Source organism: Sinocyclocheilus anshuiensis, unplaced genomic scaffold (genome assembly GCF_001515605.1).
Source record: "Sinocyclocheilus anshuiensis isolate Anshui unplaced genomic scaffold, SAMN03320099.WGS_v1.1 scaffold461, whole genome shotgun sequence".
NCBI lineage: Eukaryota > Metazoa > Chordata > Actinopteri > Cypriniformes > Cyprinidae > Sinocyclocheilus > Sinocyclocheilus anshuiensis.
Genome location: NW_015541005.1, coordinates 2704921 through 2728885, shown reverse-complemented (window position 1 = coordinate 2728885; position 23965 = coordinate 2704921). Strand labels below are relative to the sequence as shown.

Here is a 23965-nt window from a genome sequence, read left to right as displayed (position 1 = left end):
ACAATACAACAGTTTTAGTGACAATAATAATAGAGAGGCTGTTTATAGATGTTGAGACGTTGTCTCCAGGACTTTCTGGGTGTTTCATAACCTGGATGTGGTAAGATAGGGGAGAGAGAGAAGACGAGAAAACTGACCAACAACCACACAAACGACTTCACTGTATGGAGCACATCCACTCATAACTGTTGTCACTGTTTATACACACATCACACTGTATTTTTAAATCAGTGAGGTCTATATTACCCATGGCTCTGTTGCCATAAGACTAAAAAATTACAGTTTTATCATATTAGCTGTTTGTGATTTATGTTTTGCTTACGAAAAGTTTCAGAATACACTGCTACTTCTGAATGGCTGTCTGTAAATGGAAAAAGATGCTTTTTGCAAATGTAGTTTGACATCTACCAACAGGGATTAACTGAACCCTGACAAGAATATTTTCTGCACCCTTTTGTGCTCAGTATTCAGAGTTCATTCACATTTTGTTGTTAGGAAAAGGGATTGAACAGTAACTGACACCTTTACACTTGTAGAATCGACCTGTACTGGTACTAACTATTTCCCCAGATGGTTTGCAGCTGTTTAACCAAATTGACATTTTGCGAGACTCCGGGTTAAAGAACCAGCCAAAATCTGAACAAATGTAGTGTAAAAATTTGAGAGATTCTTTCCCCGTGACTGAATCCCCGTAATATAGGACCATATCATCCAGCTTTTGCTTGAGATTTTGGAAGGTAGTCGGGACCGTTGGTGATCCAGGGTGGAAAACAAGTTCTTGGCTTAAACTTTTATTGGCAGTCTTATCAAAGTGCTCTTTCATCTTGGACAGTGAGTTCTCCAGATTGGTCCTGGTAATGTTGTTGGCATGAGAAAGTGTTTCAGGAAAAACGCTTACATACAAATCGTACCATTTTTCATAACGCAAACATAAACAGAATGTAACTCTTTTCAATGTAATATGTGCCTAGTATGGCTTTTAAGAGTGATAATATTGTTCTTGGGCAGCCTGCAACTTGATGTGCAATTCATCCCTCTACTGTTTTGATTTACTCTAAACAAACCAAAATTACAACAAGAAAAAATTGTTTTAGGGTTGTTTTTTTAGCAAATAAATACACACATCAAGGTATTGATTCTATAAAATCAACAAAGCCTGGTTTAATTTACCAGCAACCTGACATACTAGACATGATCAACAACTTGTAAATGCCTTTGAGTAACCCAAAACTACTTCAGTTTGATGCATTTGTAATATCGTTTGATTAGTTTGATGTGTCGTGAGCGCGTAACTTACCGTAAGTATCTGGAACTCTTGCCTTTTCCATTGCAGCTGGATCAAACTTCTGGACCACTGCTAGTGTTTTTAGTACAGACAGAACTAGGCTTGATCGAGACTTCAGCTTCTCTGAAGTTGTTTTATTTGTTCACCCTTCCTACGCTTGTCTCAACACAAACAAGAGTTAGTGTGGAAATACTGCTTTACCAAAACAAACTGCCCATATGAGTGGGTTGGAGTGTTAACAAACAGGCAAACTTTGACCCCTAGTAATTAATTCCCCAGGGTAAAACTAATGGGCAGCCAAGCAGAAAGCCATTGACTGGGTCAGATATAAGTGCATGTCAGCATCTTTCTCTGTTAATGCCATTCAAAAGTAGCTGTGTGTTCTCACAAAGTATTTACATATGAATGTAATTTTATTATTATAGTAGTTTTTCCATGTTGTAATATAGACTTATAAATCACAGCATTTACGGCTCAAGTTATTGACAAGCAAAAAAGTGAACGAGCAACTACAGATCCACATTACATCACTGTATGCCAGCTATGTAGTAATGTACATTTTAAGTGCACTGTGTTGAATCTGCTGTTTCAACATCCTCTAACACATGACTGAGACAGGTTCTCCCCAGAATGAAACTTCTGTCATAATTTACTCCCCTCATGATGGCAGCGATAGACTTGTGGGCAGCGCGCCAACATATGGCTCAGTTGCGCTTCGGGTGTCCCAAGTTCGAATCCCGCCTGTGGACCTTTCACTATCCCATCCTAAAAATGCCACAAATAATAATAATAATAATTTACTCCCCTCAGGTTCCAAACCTCTGATGACATTGGAGCCCTTTGACTTACCTATAATGTGGACAATATCTTTTATGTCCCACAGTAGAAAGAAAGCCATACAGGTTTGGAATGCTATAAGGTTGAGTAAATGTTGACAGAAGTTTCATTTTGGAGTGCACTATCCTTTTAAGTTCCCAAGTGATGCTCATGTGTATGACTTTGAGTGTGGGAATGTGCAAAATGTGTTGATATGCAAATATTAGAGTGAAGGTTAACTCATTATGTGGCGAATGAACTCTCACCTTACTAAATCATAACGGTTGTATGTGAAGCTGGAATTAATGACTGTTCATTTGTAGCTTGTGTGTCCTGTCTGATGTGTGCCTTCGTTCTTTTGCAGGACTAACTCTGGCAACACAAGCGATTTGTTCCCAATGTCCCCTCGTACACTCGACTCTCTCATGCACAATGAAGCTGCCGAGGCCAACCCAGGACCACTGGGTAAGTCACAAAACAGCTTTCTCAATATCCATTGCAGACATTTTAGGGTCTCTTAATCCTGTGATTCCACTTTCCCTCCAGAATCTCTCACTCTGGACATGGAGATGAGCTCTGATCATCCCTCGCCAATGAGAGAAGGGTTTGCAGCCTCCACAGTCTCAGATATGGATACCTGCCGAAATGCTTAGTTTTCCATCATTTTAGTGTGTTTTTTTTATTTTATTTCTATTGAATAATCATGTACATAACGCTTAGGTGCTACAGCTTCTCTGTTTTTACAGTCATAGCCAAAAGTGAGCAAACACGCTAATATTTTAACCTTCATCCTTGTATCAATATTCAATTGAGCTCATTCAATGGTTAAGATGTTATTTGCCTTTTTTGTAGGAATGTGAGGCCTTCAAGACGATTTTTTTGACCTTTGTCAATGTAAGCGTGAATATTAAGGCTCTTTAACATGTTTAATCGCAGACATTTGGCCTTTGACTTGTATTTCATTGAATGTCCACTGGTGTTAGCAAACATGAAACATATTTTGAGCTGTTAGCATAGCGCCAGTGAATTCTTTGTTCTTTATGTTGATCTTTGGAAATGAGTGAGAAGGGGTGTAAACTTCACGGTAGTATTGATGGAATGGATTGGTACAGAAGTATCATTTATGGTGAGATCATAAGTTGTAAAGTAAGTTTGTGCATGCAGGTCTATAATGTCCCTTTTAACTTCTGGTTCACGTGAATATACTGTATTTTAATGTTGATGAAAAATATTTTACTCTTTTATTGGATGTCTTTGGGAAGTGAATGGAAGAAGATAAATATATATATGAATATACATTACACAGATGAGCAAATGTGATATTTCCACCATATTATTGTGTCTCCAATATGATGTTTAATGCGCCAACTTGGATAGCAAGAAAAATCTAGCACCGAGCCAGCAGTAACATAATTAGATGGTGAATTTTAGAGACACACATACATGCACATATATACAAATACGCACACATATTTATAATTTAATTCTTTAATTCACTGATCTGCTGTGTTGTCATGTAAGGTAGCACTTCAAACGGAAATATGATGGAAAATGATGTTTCTTCATTATGTAACTACTTTTTAAACGTCTGTCAGTTTGTTTCCCACTTTGTGTATCTGTCCTTCCACTCTCACTTTATGGTGTGTATACTATTATATATACACTGCACTATGTATATTCACTTTATTGTACAATGAATTCTTGATGAGAAACAGTTATCAGCTCTTTGTGTCCTTGATGCATTTCTTCAGTTATCTGGGATATATATATATATATAACAAAATAGGGGTCGGTAAGATTTTTTTTTTTTTAAGAAATTAAAACTTCTAGTCAGCAAAGATGCATTAAATTGATTAAAGCATCAGTAAAGATGTTTGTGTTATAAAAAAAAATAAAAAAATAATGTTTTGGATTCAAAGAATCCTGAAAAAAAAGTCTCTACAAAAATATTAAGGAGCACAACTGTTTTCAACTTTGATAATATTTCCTAAGCATTAAATGAGCATATATGATTTCTGAAGGGTCATGTGACACTAAAAACTGGAGTAATGATGCTGAAATTTAGCTTTTGCCATCACAGGAATAAATTACATTTTAAAACATTAAAATAGAGAAAAAGTCATTTTAAATTCTAATAATATTTCACAGTATTTTTGATCTACTAAATGCAGCCCTGAGTATTTTGAAAAACAAAAAAAAAATCGCACCTACCCTGAACTTTTGAATGGTAGTATGTCGCTATTCTGTATGTTCAGACTGTATACGTTCAAATAGCACCACGTCTGACCACGCATTTGAATGTGAAAAAAATAGTACTAATGATAAACATGACAAGAACTACATATACTACAGTTAGCGAAATCAGGACTGGCATTTACATGGTCTTCCTGTAATAAATGGCCCTGAATAGTTGCTCTGTGGGGGCATTTTATCACCCAGTGGAACAAAATTAAGCGATTAAGTTACGTTTCAGTGGATATTTAAAGGTCATTCTTCCTAAACGAATCTCATCTGCCTTCACGCAAATGGTAATTACTGAGTGTTTATCTCTCTCCGTCTACCTGTCATTACCCCAGCCATTCTGCTCTAAAGGTTAAAAAGAGATAGATAGAGAGAGAGAGATCTCGCATTGGACATTGCGCATTGACCTTTTGTCAAGGTTCTTTGATTAGACGTCCAGCTGTTTGTTAGGTTTGCAGTAATGGCGTTTATACTTTCAAATGTTTGCACTTGTGGAGACAGGTGACTCAGGAGGACTGTGAATAAATCAGTTTAAACTCTATTATGCTTATGTAAATTGCAAAGGAATCAGGATTTTATTTGTGTATTGTTAGCTTTTTTTCCACCCCCAAATCCATAATACAGCATTACAGTCGTTGAAGTTCAAGTATATTTTATTCCTGGCAAGCCCTCTGCGAAGCTGCACTGATTCTGACATTTAATACATTGGCTTTTCATGAGTCCCTTCATATTTCTGCATTGTGGTATTAATGAATACATAGTTATTGCATGAACATGCTAATATTTGAAGGGAAAGAGGATGTGAATGAAAGCAGGATTATGGATCTTATTTTATCCGAAAGCAACAGTTTAAAGTTAAAAAAACCTTAATGATAGATTGGTTTATTACAAACATGCAGCTTTTCACTTTACAAGACATTAATTGATGGACTGGAGTGTTGTGGATTACTGTGATGTTTTTATCAGCTGTTTGGACTCTCGTTCTGACGGCACCCATTCACTTCAGAGCATCCGTTGGTGAGCAAGTGATGTAATGATAAATTTCTCCAAATCTGTTCTGATGAAGAAACCAACTCAACTGCATCTTGGATGGCCTGAGAGTGAGTAAACATTCACTTTTTGGGTGATCCCTATAATATCAAGAGAGATCTGCTGCGGCCTAGAAAACAGATACATGTATAAATATGCCTTGCATTAATATACACATCTAGATAAACATAAGGGACACGAACACATCCACTTATCGTCAATGAAAACTAAATCTATGCCCTCTGATTCTACAAACCCCCCTCAGCGGTGTCTCTCTGGGAGAGAGAATATGCTGAATCAAAGTTTTCATCTTGCCAAGATGGAGTCCATCCAATGCAGGTTGTTTATCAGCTGCACCTGAAGAGCTGTGCAGGGCAACTGTGCGTTTGAGCTCATTGCTCGCGTCTCAGTAATTTACTTGTAAAAACAAAGTGTTTCCTATACAATATTGACCACACACATGCAGTTGATATTTGTATTAACTACACATACTATATATAGTAGCAGCAGTAAATCCTTTTTGATATACAATTATTTGCTAATTAAAGTATGCTGACGTGTTGCTAGTATGTGCTGCATGTGCATTTGTGTGTGTGTTACCTTGAAGTATATTGTTTAATACAATTCAACTATACACCTTGTGCTTGTCTACTACAGTATGCAGTGAGACTAGCCCAATCCTCATGGCTGTGAATGTAATTGCGTTGTTTAACCAGCAGGGGGCAATATTAAACTATTCAATACGGCTGCACTGAACACTCATTTAATTAACGTGTTTAGGAGATAATGCAATAGCTGCACCAATTTTAGTTAAAACCCATAAAGAATGAGTCTGCAGAGAGAATGAGCGGAAAAGACACTTAAAGGGGAAAAACTATGTTATGCTCCTTTACTTTATTTGTATACTTCAAGGTGCTTGACTAAACATTACTACTACTAATAATAAGACTTTCGTGCGATTTTAGTCAAATATCAGAAGCATGGCCCTACATATATGCTCTCTATCATCTCGTCTAACCCATAAAACATGCTTTGACCCTAGTCGTGGCCGCAGCAGGTTGATCACAGCTTGCCTCCATCCGCATGCTGCGTGCGTGTCCAGCCTGGATCCGGTTTACACGCGGCTCTCCGCCTGTCTCAGAATCGAATCGAACATGTTTTTTCCGTCTCCGAAGAACGGATCGAGGACATGAGAAATAAGGGTCGCAACACTGCCAAAAAAAAAAAAAGGAATCTCCCTCAAGATCTGTCCGTTTCCCAGAGCCGCACTCCTAAACCGGTAAAAGTGCTGAGCAGATGAAGATGAAGTCTGCTCAGTGGCAAACGCCTAAACAACACCACTGGATTTACCTCTGGCTATTGTCATAGTATTATATTTGCATAATAGGTATCTATATCATAGCCCATTTTAACCCACACTTGCTAAATTAATAATAGATCATCTATTTGCTGAAGCTCAAAGGAGATTATATATATATATATACTATTGAACTATTTAAAGGTTTACTTTCTGACCAATAAAATTCCATAACCTTTCCAAAGGTCTGTGATTACTGTATCATTTTTAAAAATATAATTATGATTCATACCAAGTCGTAATGAATCGTTACGACCGATTTGTGAATCGCTTTGACTAAACAAGAAGCGACTCAAATGAACAATTATTTCACAGTTGTAGTCGTATTACAAGATATGCAAGACAAAACTGTTTAAGATTTCTGAGCAGAGAATAACAGCCAAAACTGCGTACATTCTCATGTTTCCATTATTTTTAAAACTTAATTTCCAGGATTTGTCAATGCACAGTTTTAGTTCCCTTGTATTTAGCGGTTTTCTGCATCCGTGGGAGCCCTTGTCAGTTCCATTAGAGCTGTACTCATAATGTTAAGCTCCGTACGCGCGCTTCAGCAGCTCAAAGCAACGTTAAACTGTTTTTCTGCGTTATGTCCCTCGACTGAAGTCACGCGTAAACGCTCATGCCCAATCAGCAGTCCTCGCGCTCCGCTAACCGTCTTTATATTTCATAGCCCCACCCCCGCCCGCAGCGCATATATTAAGCCTTTTGCACGTCTAAAACAATAATTTGCCTTTTGAAGTGCGCACGGCTTTTTAACCGTACCTTTTTGGTAGGTACAGCGAATTACCTACCAACCTTACAGTTCCTCGCATGAACTACGCGACTTTCTCACCAGTGAAACAACACCGGAAGCGGACGGTTAGAAGTGCGAAAGAGTAGATGATGGGAAGTCCGACTCATTTCCGCAAGTCGGCTCTTTTGAACAGTTCCTTTAAAAGAACAGATTCAAAGCACAGTGATTCCTTACGTCATGACGTAATTGCGCCATTACGTAGTCGCAGCTTGATGTTAAATCGTACTAGTACAGCCGACATCGCCAAGAGCGAGCGAGCGAGCGAGAGAGCAAGAGGAGGGGTGAAAGCACATGAAAAACTGCGTAACCCACTGCTGGTTGAGATAGACGGGGCAGAAAGGTTGCCTTTCTGGGTCGTAGGCGCTATCTGGAGCTTTGCTGCACTTTTATGCGAAACGACAGCGGACTGAGCAGACCTGCCGAGGTATGTTTCTTGCGCCTGTGCGCTTTCAGTCTGTCTTACATGTTGTTTGTCGATGGCAAATGTTGTTGTTTATAAACAAATGTCCACGGTTGGTCTTGTTGAGGCTCCACTGGGCTGGACTTTTCACGCTTAATTTAAGCTGTTTACGTTGCTCTTAGCGCTTCCAAAATACAGTATATGACATGTCTAATAGACTCTTATTTAAAAGGTTCCTGTTCAGTTCAGACAGTGCGCGTTTGCCACCGGTGTTTCGCAAGCCCCAAGCTCTTGCACCCTGTTTTTTTTTTTTTTATCGGATCAACAGGCAGAGAGTCCAGCCCCCCTCCAGCACGCCTGTCAAGTCTCACGGACAGTCCAGCTCACATTTCCAACTCCATTCCAGTCCAGCGAAGGCAGCTCCATACTTCTGCGCCTTTGACCGGTTCGCGTTTGAAGTTAATTCTGACACATTAAGCGCTCAGCGGAAAACAAGCGCACTCTCCGGGCGAATGTTTGTCGCTAGGCTGTTGAATTTACCGGTATGAGGGTATAACTTGAGTGATAGTGCGGAACTGTCAGCAAGCAGCACTTCTCTTGGTTCCAGAGCCAAATGGGGTTCAGTGGGTGAAAGTTTATTACGTTAAGAGTTAATGATTGAAACATTGAGACAGTTCACTCGCCATGATACAGTACGGTTTTGACTGGAGATTTAAATAAAGCAGGAGTGTGTTATTAAAGCCATACCTCTTGCGGAATTGTGAACTGTCTTTCCGTTTTGAGGTGCCACATTCATTTTGGCCACGCGACTGCCACTGCAAAGAAACAAGCAGATTACGCGCACGCTCATTTAGACGAGCTTTAACCGTTATGTTAAGGGCAATGGGTATTTTATAATGTGTGAATCTGAGTTTATTAGTCCCTGACACACAGGGCAGTTGCCCTAGTAAGAAAGTTGAAGGCATGTTCTCTATTTTCCCCTTTTATATTATCTTCCACAGCAGATTCTTTTATCTCCCATCATGCAATTTAGTTTCCGTTCAACAGTGTCAAGTGTGTGCATGCGTGCGCTTTTGTGCAATCATATATGCTGTGTAACCTATACATGTGCGTTGTACCTATGTGATGTTATTAATGGGAACACATTGCTTTTTAAAATGTACAGAACTCATATTTCCGCTAATTAGCCTATGTATTTTTTTTTTTTAGATGTGTTATATCCTATAGCCTAATAGATAGAAAAAAATGGTGTGTTTTCTGTGGTAATTTTGTGTTTAATGAGAACTATATCTTAACTGCAAGCTTATTATGAGCGCATGTTGAAAATGACCAGAGAAGTAGCTACTGTAAATGTTAACGCCTCCTGACGTTCAAACCCTTGATTAAACTATTAGACATGATTGCAATTATTTCCAGTAGTATTGTAATGTGTCATATTGCCTTGTGACTCGCATGTAACCAGAGGCAGAGTAGAAATTAAATTGATCAAGGATCGTCGCAGAAAATTCGCACGCATGCGCAGAGCAGAGGAGGACGCTGTAGAGCGAACGTTCAATTATTTTGTTCAGTTGCGTATGGATATTATTTTGATCAAATTGAACTCTTCTTAATATGTTTAAAAAGTGTTCTTAATCGCGTGTTACACTTATTGGTGTGGCTTTTATTTGATATCTTGCAAACAGGTTATTTTGTTTCAATCAGAAGTTATATGATTGGTAAACTGCAGGCTACCTAGTTTAGTGAGTGATTAATGACAGTACACTCTAAAAAATGCTGGGTTAAATACAACCCAGTGCTGGGTAAAATAGGGACAAACCCAGCAATTGGGCTGTTTTGATCCAGCGGTTGGGTTACTACCCAGAAGGTTGGGTTAAACATTTAACCCAACCGCTGGGTCAAAACAAACCAATTGCTGGGTTTGTCCCTATTTGACCCAGCGCTGGGTTGTATTTAACCCAGCATTTTTAGAGTGTATAGTCATCAAATAGCTACAGTAACATTGTGCGATGCAGGAATCACCCAGACTTTCAAATCAATGTTTTCATAGCTAAACACACTTTAACATTGTCAAATGATTGAATGCAAGTATCATTAGTAACTAATTACCAATAACATAACCACATATATCTGTTAGATATTAATCATTATATGAAGTTCGGGAAGGGATTTGATGCATGACTTCCAATTCCTGTGTATGCATTAATAAATGACAAGGAACAGCCTATCTGCTTAGTCACATTTTGTTGCGATAAAGCATTGCCTACTGGAAATACATAATACATTAGCAGTCGTGTTGCATTTGGTAAAAATTTTACTAGCGTTACAGTGCATCAAACTGTGATGTCATAAATTGATTAAGTTTGATTTTTAGCCCAGTTTGGAATATATTACATAAGTCTTTTATTTCACTTTGTGCCTTGTGTTTTGTTGTAGCTCAACTGGAGGAGGCTTATGAAGTTTGTGTTTGCATCTCAAGCGGGCGAAATGTGGTTCTCGATGAGCACTTAAGAGCTTAAGTAGAGTGTTTATGTACTTGACCAGTGTCAGTCACTCATTGATCTAACGCCGTACTAGCTTTACTTTAAGATGTGTTTTCAGTTGGCAGTAATTTAGCATCGGAGGTGATTACTTAAGACCACACAAGCTTGGAAACAGCTGGCCTGTCATGACAACAAAGAGTAAACAAACAAATTTGGGGGCAAACATACAAATTTGTGGGTGTTTGCAACAAGAAATCTGTATATGGTTTAGGCCGACCCATTTGGTTTCTTTCAGTAGGGTACATAAAAGGTAAAAATGTATTATTTAAAAGTTTCATTTATTATTTAAATGTATTAACTTGAGTGTTTTTAATTGCTTATGTTTAATGTGCTATAAAATAACCTTTGGCCATTAATGTTTGTTTTGCTATTTCTACACCTGCAGACAAAAGGGACAGATCGTTTTCTCGCTCTCTTAATTAAAGGTGTCTTTACACAACCAAATTAAGGCTCATCTATGCCTGCTCAAAATTTTGTGTAAAGACACAATGCCTCATAAAAGCCGGACTAAATTTTGCCTGCTCTGAGCCACCAAAGTATACTCTAAGAATCAAAGTAGTGTATAAAGATGCAATTTTTTTGGGCATTATTTGGGTAGTCTGGGAGCCTAAATGCCACTTTAGAAATTCTTTTGTGCCACCTGTGCAGCGTAAATTTGGCATAAGTTTGTATGGGTCAAGCAACACTGCAAAGGAGGCACAGAAGATGATGCTCAGAGATAGCTTAAATGCATTTACACAGCAATTACATACTGTATACTTTGATATTAGGGGCTGAGGTAGGTCTGAGCAGCTATAATTTAGTCTGACTTTGAGGCATTGCGTTTTTGAATTTTGAGCAGGCACAGAGCAGTTGAGTAAAGACGCCTTTAGTTAGTGTCTCTTCCCACGACTGGAAGTCAAACACATGTTTGGCAAAATTGTTCGGCCAACCCTGCCTGTGAGAAATCAGGAATGTAGAGGATTTGGTGTGGGATTAGAAGGGAAACTCTGGTAAACCTCAGGTCTGTTGAAATATCATATTTCATAAATAAGTGTACCGGAGGTGCATTTGAACATTTAGCCCTGTTGGCACACTGTGTGTTTGTTTAGCTGGACTGTACAACCTAGGTTGCCCTGTGCTGCCAAAGTTTGTGCGGTTGATGCCCTCTTGTTGCAGTCGACACACAGCATTTGAGAGGGTTGGCTGGGACGTGATTGCTGTGCAGGGAATGCGTTCAACATGTTGACTGGCACACTGTGTACAGAAGGAGAGGAAAAGATAGAAAGGCAGAGGGAGCTGAAAGAAGGCCTGTAAACCGAAGTAGAGGGCAGAGTTGTGTTTTTTATTTGGTTACACATATATTTGTGCATTTTCTTGGAAAGCTCTTCTTTAACGAGCTAGTTTTTCTGGATTGTATGCCTATGCTTAATGGTTCGCATTTTTTAACCAACATCAGTGGTCATGTACTTATGTTGTGATGCATAAAGAAGGGCAAGCTTATTGTATCGATTATTCTATAGTTCATAAAGTCAGGCATGTGCTTCATTGCAACTTTTCCAAGGAAAGACTTGCATTTACTTCATTTGGTCTGCTTTAAATGTATTCTGCTTTGAATAAGCATACAGGTGACACCATCCCTAAATGACTAAGAAGAAGTGACTTTAGATTACAAGGCCAGTCAGTCTTGATCTGTGCCTTTGATTCTGTATTTCAGATTTTTATGGGATGAGAGTTGTTGCGTAGCCTGTGTGTTTATGCTTTGTCTTGTGGGATTTGTGACTCTTATGAGCTGTGGTTCAATTTAATGAAACATGTACAGCTTAAATCAGTGTGATTAATGATTGTCTGTTCATGTGACAACGTCTAGCTAAAAATACACATTATGTTTTGTCAGTATTTAATATATAATACTACCGTTCAAAAGTTTGGAAGTGATAGGATTTTTTTAATGTATTTGAAAAAAGTCCAACCCATTCAGCCCTTCATCAATGCTGTCTCTCATCGTTTTGCTGGTTAGCCGCTGGTCTGCCTGTGCGTCCTCATGTGTTTTGGAGGAGGCGTGGCTTTGGAGAATGATTCGCCAGGAGGGGCTTTCAAAGCTAGCTTGCTATTTCTAGCCTCTCCGAAATTGCCTACCCTACCTTTAATATACTATAGCAGAGGGGATTTGCTACCATTCAGACATGACCATTAGTAGACGATGGGATCTGGCTTGTAATCAGCATTCCAGTTCATCCCAAAGGTGTTTATTTGTAGTGCATTATGGATGCCAGTCAAGTTCTTCACTTCAAACTCTCTAAATCATTTCTTTATAGACCTCGCTTGTTGTGCAGAACAGAAAAAGGCCATCCACAAACTGTTGCCGCAAAGTTGCAAGTGAGTCATTGTATCCTGTAGCTTTAAGATTCAGTGGGCCTTGTTGGCGCCGATGGCCTCGTGGGCAGCGCACCGACATGTAGCGCTGTTGCGCTTCGGGCGTCCCAAGTTCGAGTCCCAGCTCGTGGACCTTTCCCGATCCCACCCCCCTCTCTCACCCACTTCCCTTCCTGTCGACCTACTGTCCTATCTAAATAAATGGCATAAAACGGCAAAAATAAATCTTAAAAAAAAAGATTCACTGGGCCTCGCCAAACCCATTATTTAGATGTTTGTGTCCACATCCTTTTGGCCATGAGGTGTGTATACAGTATGCATGTTCATGGAGCACTTGCTGTGTTGTTCAAACACGTAATGAATCAAAAGTCAGAGATATTGAGGAAATGAAAGTAATGGAAATATAGCGAGTGCTGGAGCAGTTTCCTCAATTCTTGTTCAGTCAGAAATTAGTACTGTCATCGATTTATGCCGTTTTAGAGCAGCTTTATTTGAACATACTCAGTGTTGTATGTGAAATTTATGTGAAGGACATCAACTAAGCTGTAATCACTTAAAATCTCTGAGCACTAAAACAGCTAAACTGAATATTTACCATTGACCACTGCAAGAGTGCGTTCTACTTTTTAGTTTCCTCTAAATCTATATTTAACAAGCTCTTTCATGCGCTTTCACTTTCTGTTTGCGCCCTCTCTGTGCATCTTTGCTGGTGTCTTCCTCTTCCAGTCTTTGTGTCTGTTACTGGGGTTTACACATTATCTGTTTTTTGGGGTTTCTCACGATCTGCTAACTGACCTTGACTGCCATCCGCCCATCCAGCGCTCATCTCGCTCTGTGCTGCTCGGGTAGACAGAGAGATAACAGAGCGTCAGATGAGAAACAGAGAAGCTGCTGTGGTTAATGTAAGCCTGTTAGCAGTCACTCCCAATGAAGCGGTGTTTATTGTAAAAGAGGAAAGACTTTGATCTTCAGTTCTAATGCTCATGCCATTTGCTCTGGAGTCGCCCACACCCACTGCATCTCTCAAAGTGTTGCGTTTTCTCATGTTTTTGGAGATGCAAATGTGCATCCATTCTTTTATCAATCAATTTTGCGACCTGCTGTATCAATAATGACCATACGCTCCTAAAATTAAATGTTCTTTGTTGGCCTATATGGTATGATGAAGACCTTTTAGCATCCATGGAACATTTCAGTTCCACAAAATAGTGGACACTGGACATGTTTTCTTCAGATTATTCAAAAGTTCTTCACACTAAGAAAGAAAAATGTTCTTTTCTGATCTGTTCACTGAAAGGTTCTTGGTTAACCAATGCTTCTTCTATGGCATCACTTTGAAAACCACCTTTAGCTTTATTTTTAGCAAAGAGTGTAAAGTATGGGGGAAAATGGTTAGTAAAAGTAAAAAAAAAAAGCATATACCAAGTGGCTTCCTAAAAGTAATGCAATTTTGGGCTATTTAGCCAACTATCGTTATTAGTCAGTATTGTTAAAAGCGCTGCTCAGGGCTGCTGTGAGTTAGGGTGGCTTTCACACCGGAGGAACATTGTCACAGTTGATATAACTATTGCCGGAAGAACCTGCTTTTTGGTGTGTTCACACTGTAGAAACTGGGAATGATTTTAATTATAGGAATGCCTTTTGTGGGACTAAATTAGCTTCTGCTTATAAGAGTAGGGTCTAACCTTGCATAATAACTACCAGCGACGTAAGTGTATATCCATTGGCTGAATACATACCATAAGAAAACTAGACCCCTCTATTTGAAAAAAGTAGTGTAAATACACAGTTTACATGTACTCACTCCACAAATTAACTTCTTGAACATAGCATACTGCAATAGATGGACCAATGCCGAAATCCAGGCACTTCTCCACCCTACAGTTGTTGAATGCCGTGCTTTAATCACATTGTTGTTGGCCGGCTCAGTCACTTAAAGGGATCCTATTATGCTTTTTCACTTTTTCAACTTTAGTTAGTCTGTAATGTTGCTGTTTGAGCATAAAAAAGATCTGAAAAAGTTACAAAGCTCAAAGTCCACTTTCCGGGATTTGTGATATCACAAATATCGACGAATGGGACGAGACCTGGTTGAGCTTCACTAGAGAAGGCAACGAGTGTTATCACTATGTCGGAGACACGCTAGCTTTCCCAAAGCAGACGAACTAAGAGTGGTTACAATCATCTGAGTTTAAATCGCCCTCAAAATGATTTGATTTTGACGCAATATTTACACTGAAGCTCGCAGGCGGCTATGGTAAGGGGCATGACATTTCCAAACCAGGCGCCGAGTGCTGCCAATCACAACACACACTGGCCCAGCTAACCAATCACAGCACATTTCGTATTTCAGAAGGCGGGCCTTCATTTGATGGTCGCCGTGATTTTGCCAAGTAAGACATGTTCCTGGATCAACATTACTGTCCAAAAATACAGACTTAACCCAATCCCTACCCCTAAACCTAACCTTACCGATAATTTATTCCTAAAATCAGAGGGAAATGATAGCTGATTAACAAGGGTGTAGAAACACCTAATCCTGATTGTAAGTCTAAAACGGACATTTCTTGAAAAGTTATCTCTCAATTCTGATTGGTTGATTGGAATGATGTTCCAGGATCAACAAGGATGTTGATCCAAGAACATGTTGTACTTGGTGAAATCACGCTCACCTCATTTGATACAGGAACTATTCGAGCCGTTCATGCCAGACTGGGGAGAGAGGTGTTGTAATAATGTAAAATATGTGAAAAATAATGTGTTTTCCGAACAACCTAGAATGAGAGCCTGTTCTAGTACACCCCCAAAACAAAATCAAGACTTTGTAAAAAAGCATAATAGGACCCCTTTAAGAGTTCCTACTGGCAGTGTGAATGCAAGCAGGAAAATGGCCTTGGGGAAAAATGTAGTCCTTGTGGGACCACCCGGTTGGCTTTTTTTTTGAGTTTCTATATCTACCCGATGCGAAAGCCATTGTAAAGAGTGTGATTGATTTCAGTCACCAGATCATATTTGAGCCATTCCTCTGCTTTTATATGTACAGGACAATTTGAGAGTCACCTAGCTGTCAGTCCCCAGGGGGTTTGATGAATGACTGCTGTGTTTTTATTATTGATTGTCCACTGTGTAATTATCTCTCCACTTATGCACACTCTAAAGTCATACCTATTATATAATATCCACAGGGCACACACCCACAGAAATGATAGAATTCAATAATTACTTGTCTTATGCATGTATGTAAAATTGTGTTGTGAGTTGGTTTTTTTTTATATTTAGATTTGTCTTTAGGCAAAGTTTTAATTCATTTTAGACCACCAACATGTTCATGAATATGTTTAATTTTTCCTTTTAATAAGCAACAGTTACTGAGAGTTTGAAGGGGAAGGAACAGAGAAAATACATGTGCTGAAATTTAGGAAGTAGATGCACCGTTCAAAAGTTTGGGGTCAGAATTTTTTTTTTACTGTTTTTTTGAAGTCTCTTATGCTTACCAAGGCTACATTTATTTGATCTGTATACAGTAAATACAGTAAAAACTGTGCTAAGTATTTCGTACAATTTAGTATGTTTTCTATATGAATATATTGTAAAATGTAATTTATTCCTTCAATAGCAAAGCTGATTTTTCAGTACGATCCTTCAGAAAATCTAATATGCAGATTTGGTGCTGCATTGTGCTGCTTACTATTTTTAACTGTGTTTGTAAAATAATATTTTGATAAACGCATTGATTTTCCCAGATTCATATTGTGCACTAATTTCATTCAAGCTTTAATACTAATTAAATCGGTTTACTATGCTTGTTGTATATTGTTAAATCTACCCTACAGTCTTTTTTGATATTCATTCACCCTAAAAGAGTGAGTGCTGCAGAGGATGAGTGACATTACTAAGGCAGAATTGAAGTTCAGATGATTAAATCAGAGCGGTAAAAAGCAGAAGACATTATGAGTGATTCCCATATAGGAACAAACTGATCAGTGAAGTGAAACTAAATTTCGACTGACAAGACTGTAGGAATGCGGAGTGTATTTAGAGATCTAGCTTAATTATCTGGATTTAAATACGATGTGCCCTGGATATTTGTATAAATATAAATATGATCTCAGTACATGTAGAAGTACAGATGTGTATAGACGATGTGTATAGAACTTGTAGAATCGTGGTGGAATATTTCCTAGTAATGAATATTGATTGTTCTGAGCTTGTATCTATATTTCATGCTTCATTTCAATGTCATGGTTGTGAAATGAGCATTTATAAGAAATGTTTGTGAGAAGGTGGTGGCTGGAGGAGGGGCAGCAGATGTCAAAGTTCAGGGCAGAGTCCTGAGTAGCTTATCTGACTATCAGGTTCATACAGCGGTCAGTTTACCTAAACTGCAGATGACCTAAAGAAGCTGCTTTGAATATTTTCCTGTCATCCAGGACAATATCTATCTATCTATCTTATGTATCTATCTTATGTATCTATCGTATCTATCGTATCTATCTTATCTGTCTTATCTATCTTATCTGTCTATCTGTCTATCTCTCTGTCTGTCTGTCACTTTTATCTGCTGTTGTTTCGTTTCTGTATGCATCAGTGTGCATGTGGCCAATGTTTTAGATCTGTTCCAGTTGACTTGAATGAGTAAATCTCTCCTGACTGCTCACTGTCCACCATATACTGTGTCTGTTTGTTTCTGCCTCTCTCACTCTTTCTGTTTTCTCCCTGAGAATAAATCACTGGTAGAGAGGCTGGCCATAAAGCTAGTGCGAGAGCAGAGAGAAGAGTGTTTCTGTCCTGCTTAAGCCTATTACAGGCTTACCGAACCAAGCAGTGCCTCTTTAGCACGTAGAAAAAGAGAATGAAAGACAGTGAGAGACAGATGTTTAGTTTTTCATCTGAGAGTATTAAAAAGGTAAAACACTCCATTAAGCTGACAGCTTAGAACGCAGTATAATTATCATGTATAAACAACACTATATAGTACGCTATATGTATGATAGCTTTGTGTCATAGACAGATTCAAAGTTGTTATTCCTGATAATCTTCCACTAAAGGGGACTGGAGTAGGATTCATAAACGCAAAATCATTTAAGCGTCAAAAAAATCATTTGGATATTAAACAGTTCAAAACAATTAATTGAAAAGATCCAACACAACCCATACGACAAATTAATTATATTTTCTTTTTAAAAATTGCTAAAATATTTCAAAATATATTTATGTAAATGTATTTATGTACTGTAAATATATTTTTTGGACATTTTTTTAAATATATTTTTTAAATAAAATTATATTTTTTAAAGCATTTAAACTTACATTTTTCCTTTTATATATTTAAAATCAAGAAAATATGTCACATTTGAAGAAAAACTTGTTAACAAATATGAACATATAACACATCTGAATAAAAATCAGCAAGGAACATACTAAAATAGATATAATATAAACATTATTAAATCATTATAAATCTAGTTTGGATGTAGGCTATTCCATCCACATTTGCATTTAGACTACTGTAATTGGAACTGCTGATTGGAAATGTATTTCTCGCTCCTGAAAATAAATTTTGGTATGTGAAAGTTTGAAACTAAATATATTTTCAGTTTCAAAAATATATTTAATTGAGCTTCACTGTTTACAACATATTGTTAGCATATATTTAAAATATATTTTGGCCCAGATTTTTATTTTTTATTTTTTTTTGCCACATGCGACAAGAATTGAGTTCATGAATCGAACATCACAACATCACTGATACTATTTCAATGCATTTTTTTTAATTTAAGTTTTAATTCAGTTTTAGTTTTTAGTTCCAGTTTTATTTTGCTTTTATAAAATCAACTTTTATGTTCATCACGAAGGTCAGACCCTGATGTTGGGCATGAATGTTTCAATTCAAGCATTAAGGTGTTTAATGGAGTAATTACCTTTAAGTAATAGTACCAAACCAATTCATTCGAAGGGGTGTTCTTGCTACTGAATGTTTACTGTATTCATGTACCAAGGTATTGACATTAATGTTGAAGAATAAAAGGCAAGGAGTAAGGACAGTGAGCTTTTGAGAGAACTGGAAAAATTGGAGACACACTAACACGCTAAAGTTAACGTTGAAATCTGCGATGTGCCATTTGTGGCACATCCGTTTGGATTGGATGCTATTATTGTATAACTAAAACAGCACCAAAAGCAGATAATGCTTTGAAATGCATCAACTTTCTTTTGATTATGTGTATGTACATGGTCTGCTTAAGGGCTCTTTTAGTCCTCTTATCCCAAGCTCATAAAATGCATTTTGTTTAATCCCTCTCTACATATTTGTCCCTCCCTTTCTGTCCCTCTTTCGTTATCTCTCTCTTTTGGCTTGCTGTAAACGGGTCAACACTAGAGTGCTGTCCTGTGCGGCAACAGCCAATCAGTTCTTTGTTTGTACTGGTGACAGTCAATCAGCCAATCAGCTCTCTCGCACTGACATACTCCTGTACGGACTGCGATTGGCTGGAAGATGGACTAAACACTGGGTTGAGAAGTGGTCTCAGTCTTTAGATTAAAAGTGCAAATTAAAAATTAATGTTACGGCATGAGAAGGAGAACGAATGCCTGCAGCATCAAATATCAATGATTTATCACAGTAAAGTATCTCATGTCTCACAGCGAGAGCAGAATTGAAGTTGTTTTCCAGCGGTGAGGACTAGAGAATGATATGGACGGACAAAACATACATGAGAATTTAGTGGTGGAATGAGAGCAGGTGTGTGTGTGTGTAAGTGTGAGTGTTTGTTTGCATGTGTGTACATTTGCACCTGTTCCTATAGCTCTTTCAAATAAGCTACAACCACACTGTGTAACTTTGCATAATACATAGAGAGTATCACCCACCAATTAAAAATGGAATGCTCTCTAGGTCTTGGCACGGTCTGGGGAGGGTGAGGAACTGTGGAGACACTTCTCACTTTTGTTGCTCGTAGGTGTGCATATGCCAAACTGTTGGTCTCTAAATGTCCAAAAATGCTTATATTTTTCAAATTCAATTCAATATGTTAAATTACAAATCATAAGCATAAATATTTAAGGGGAAAAATTTGAAAGCGTAAACTGGAAAATGAATTTAGTTTCAGACTCATTTTGCTTTAGGGCAGAATCTTAAATATTTCCTCTTCATCACAACTCTTACATTATCAAACAGCTTTTTTCTTTTTGATTTAAAATGTTCAAAAAGCAGGTTTAAATAAAAACATAACAAAATAAAAACTCCAGATTTTCTTTGTGCATTTACACTTTTAGATTCCACTCTATAGCCCTATTCGCACGGGAGGTCACCAGGTAATACTAATCCCGTGCGAATAGGGCTTATGTCTGATATTTGTAGACACACACTGGCAAAAAAATAATTAAAAATTGTAAAATGTATAAAAATATGTAAACATCCTTAAAGAGTGCAAAATAAGACTTGTTTATAGAAAACCTGTCTTGAATCCCTTACAAATGTTTTTCTTTAAGATTTTAATTCATTGAATTAAATTAATTAATTAATTCATTTGCGGTAAGGTTTTTGAAGGCACTAATGTTTAACAAGGCTGTATTTATTAGGTAATTCTGACTTTGCTATGACAATCTGGCGCTTCTGAATCAGCTACTGTTTTGTTATTAGCTTAAGTGCGTGTGTGTGCGCGTGTGTGCGTGCGTGCGTGCGTGAGAGAGAGAGAGAGACAGGGTCACAGTGGAGTCAGCTGTCTTAACCGTGGCTTGTGTACTGAAAACACATACCAGCTTCATCACTGTGTCTGTCACGCGACTCTGTTCCCCTTTCGGGCTCTGTCTTTACATTTATTTTGAAAGATGAAGCTCGCGATTATGGTAAGGGGCGTTACATTTCCGACAAGTGCTTGCGGTGTTCGGCCAATCACAATGCACTGGGTCAGCTGGCCAATCAGAGCAGACTGTGCTTGTCGGAAGGAGGGACTTTGTAGAAAACGAAGCGTTTGAGAGAGGCGGGGCATAGAGGACCTACAATAATGTACAGTATTTGAAAAATAATGTGTTTTTTGAACATTAAAGCATGTCAACATATTCTGTTACACCAAATACACAAAATAATGATCTTTAAAAAAGCATCATATGACCCCTTTAAACGTATTAAATAAACAGTAATCATGTGGAATATTATTACAATTTAAATTGTAATTTATTCCTGTGACGCAAACCTGAATTTTCAACAGCCATTACTTCAGCCTTCAGAAATCAATATGCTGATTTGGCGCTCAAGAAACATTTCTTATTATTGTCAATATTGAGAACACTTGAGCTGCTTAATGTTTTGTGGAAACCATGATGTCACATTTGATCAATTTAATGCATCATTGCTGAATAAAAGTATTATTTTCTTTCAAAACTCCAATCTTTTTGTATGTAAGTATATATTTGTTTATCTAATTTCTTGTGATTTATATATTATTACACAAATTTGCTTCTATTTTTACTGGTAAACAAGACAAAAATACTGATTTGTTGAAATGATTATTGTGAAGTGCAGAGTCTGACCATAAGTCTGTGGTGTTAAATAAGGACAGTACGTTTGCTCGAATAATTTTCACTCTCTCATGTCCCCGTCCTCAGTTTTGATTACAGATTATTTCCGTTACAGCTGACCTTAGAACTGCTTTCAGGAGCACTGTGGAGTGGAGTCCACTTTTACTTGTGTTTTTCTCAGGTAATAGAGTAAATGATTTGCTTGTGTGTGTGTGTGTGTGTGGGTTGTGTGTATATATTGGTACTCTAAATTGTATAATGTGCACACAAATACATAAAAAAGGGGTGTGACTAGTCATAATTGGCCCTTATTGTATGTTTGTATGCTTGAGTGGACCATACAGGTCATGCTATTGATTAATTCTTCAGACGTCATAGCAACTAGCCTTGCTGTTTACACTATAACAGTGGAGAGGCGTTGAGTGAAGTGAAGATGTGCCACTGTGTACACTTCCTCAGTACTTACTCTAATTGCAGCACACAAACACCTAATGCTGAACAGACTGTTAATTCTCACTAAGGCTAATGCTAGCTCTGCCTGAACGTTAGCATTTGGGAACATTAGCTGAGATTACCTGCGCTACATGTATTGTAGGCTAAGCTAATGCTTTAGAAGCTAATCGGTGTAAAGGAAATCACGTGACTGATGTGAACGTTGATTCACCTGCCGCTGTTGTCACAATAATCTTACATCGTTTACCTAATCGAATTAACCTCTGCTCTTTGGCATCATAACAGTCAAATCAATGACATCGCTAAAGCACTCCATCCGATATATTTTTGAAAAAATTAACAATTAAAGTATTTACGTTTTACATTTATGCATTTATCAGATGCTTTTCTCCAAAGCGAAAAGAAGAAAGAAGAACAAAACAATTAATCAAGAAACCAACAATCATTATAGTACACAATGGCAGGAATTATTATACAACTATACAGAGGAGATTTTTTTTATTTTTAATGTATTTGATATATTTCTGTATTTGACTCTATATATATATATATATATATATAAGAGAGAGAGAGAGAGAGAGAGAGAAATATATATATATATATATAGAGAGAGAAATATATATATAGAGAGAGAGATGTATATATATATGTGTGTGTGTGTGTATATGTGTATATATACACACATATATATATATATATAGATATATATAACAAGGCAAAAGTGTTAAAATACTTAAATATTTTATGGTTTTATATTTGTAATATTTTTCAATACATGTAAAAATATAAGTATTACATTTTTATAATATATAATATTTACAAAAACATATTTTATATATATGTGTAAATATATTTTAATTAAATTTAAGCATATTAAATTGTTATTTGCATAAGTGAAACAAAAGTTAAAGTGAAAAAAATTCTAGATATAAAATATTATATACAGGTGCATCTAAAAAAATTTGAATATCGTGAAAAAGTATGTTTTTTGTTACTTATTTCAAAAAGTGAAACTTTCATTCTAGATTCATTACATGTAAAGTAAAACACTTCAAAAGTTTTTTGTTTTAATTTTGATGATTAGAGCTTACAGCTCATGAAAGTCAAATCCAGTATCTCAAAATATTAGAATATTTACATTTGAGTTTCATTAAATGACCATCCCTACAGAATAAATTCCGGGTATCTCTTGTTCTTTGAAACCACAATAATGGGAAGACTGCTGACTTGGCAATGGTCCAGAAGACAATCATTGACACCCTCCACAAAGAGAGTAAGTCACAGAAGGTCATTACTGAAAGGGCTGGCTGTTCACAGAGTGCTGTATCAAAGCATATTAAATGCAAAGTTGACTGGATGGAAGAAATTGGGTAGGAAAAGGTGCACAAGCAACAGGGATGACCGCAAACTTGAGAATACTGTCAAGCAAAGCCAATTCAAACACTTGGGAGAGCTTCACGAGGAGTGGACTGAAGCTGGAGTCAGTGCATCAAGAGTCATCACGCTCAGACGTCTTCAGGAAAAGGGCTACCAAGCCACTTCTGAAACAGAAACAACATCAGAAGCATCTTACCTGGGCTAAGGAGAAAAAGAACTGGAATGTTGCTCAGTGGTCCAAAGTCCTCTTTTCAGATAAAGGTTAATTTAGCATTTCATTTGGAAATCGAAGACTGGAGAGGCACAGAATCCAAGCTGCTTGAAGTCCAGTGAAGTTTCCGAAGTCAGTGATGATTTGGGGTGCTGTGACGTCTGCTGGTGTTGGCCTATTGTGTTTTATCAAGTCCAAAGTCAATGCAGCCGTCTACCGGAAGATTTTTATAGCACTTTATGCTTCCATCTGCTGACAAGCTTTATGGAGATGCTGATTTACTTTTCCAGCAGGATTTTAGCACCTGCCCACACTGCCAAAACCACTTTCAAGTGGTTTGCTGACTAGGAAATATTCTAATATTTTGAGATACTGGATTTTTGACTTTCATGAGCTGTGAGCTCTAATCATCAAAATGAAAACAATTTTTTTTTATAATGTTTTACTTTTCATGTAATGAATCTAGAATATATGAACGTTTCACTTTATGAACTTTATGAACAAAAAAATGAACTTTTTCACAATATTCTAATTTTTTGAGATGCACCTGTGTATGTGTTATTATGTGTTATATATATATATATATAT

At 37.4% G+C, this 23965-nt stretch overlaps 2 protein-coding genes across 3 annotated transcripts in view; both read left to right on the top strand.

Moving 5' to 3' along the window:
- Positions 1–3402, top strand: part of stat3 (signal transducer and activator of transcription 3 (acute-phase response factor)) — a 46837-nt gene extending 43435 nt beyond the window's left edge. For both annotated transcript variants that reach the window (XM_016488596.1, XM_016488595.1), the window contains 2 exons: positions 2466–2566; positions 2648–3402. In XM_016488596.1, coding sequence (XP_016344082.1) covers positions 2466–2566; positions 2648–2754 — 208 coding nt within the window. In that variant the 3' untranslated portion in view covers positions 2755–3402. The remainder of the gene's footprint in view (positions 1–2465; positions 2567–2647) is intronic.
- Positions 3403–7785: 4383 nt separating this feature from the next.
- The window catches only part of LOC107690298 (signal transducer and activator of transcription 5B-like), a 92621-nt gene continuing 76441 nt past the window's right edge, over positions 7786–23965 (top strand). The window contains exon 1 of the mRNA XM_016488594.1: positions 7786–7945. The gene's annotated coding sequence lies outside the window, so the exon portion shown is untranslated. The remainder of the gene's footprint in view (positions 7946–23965) is intronic.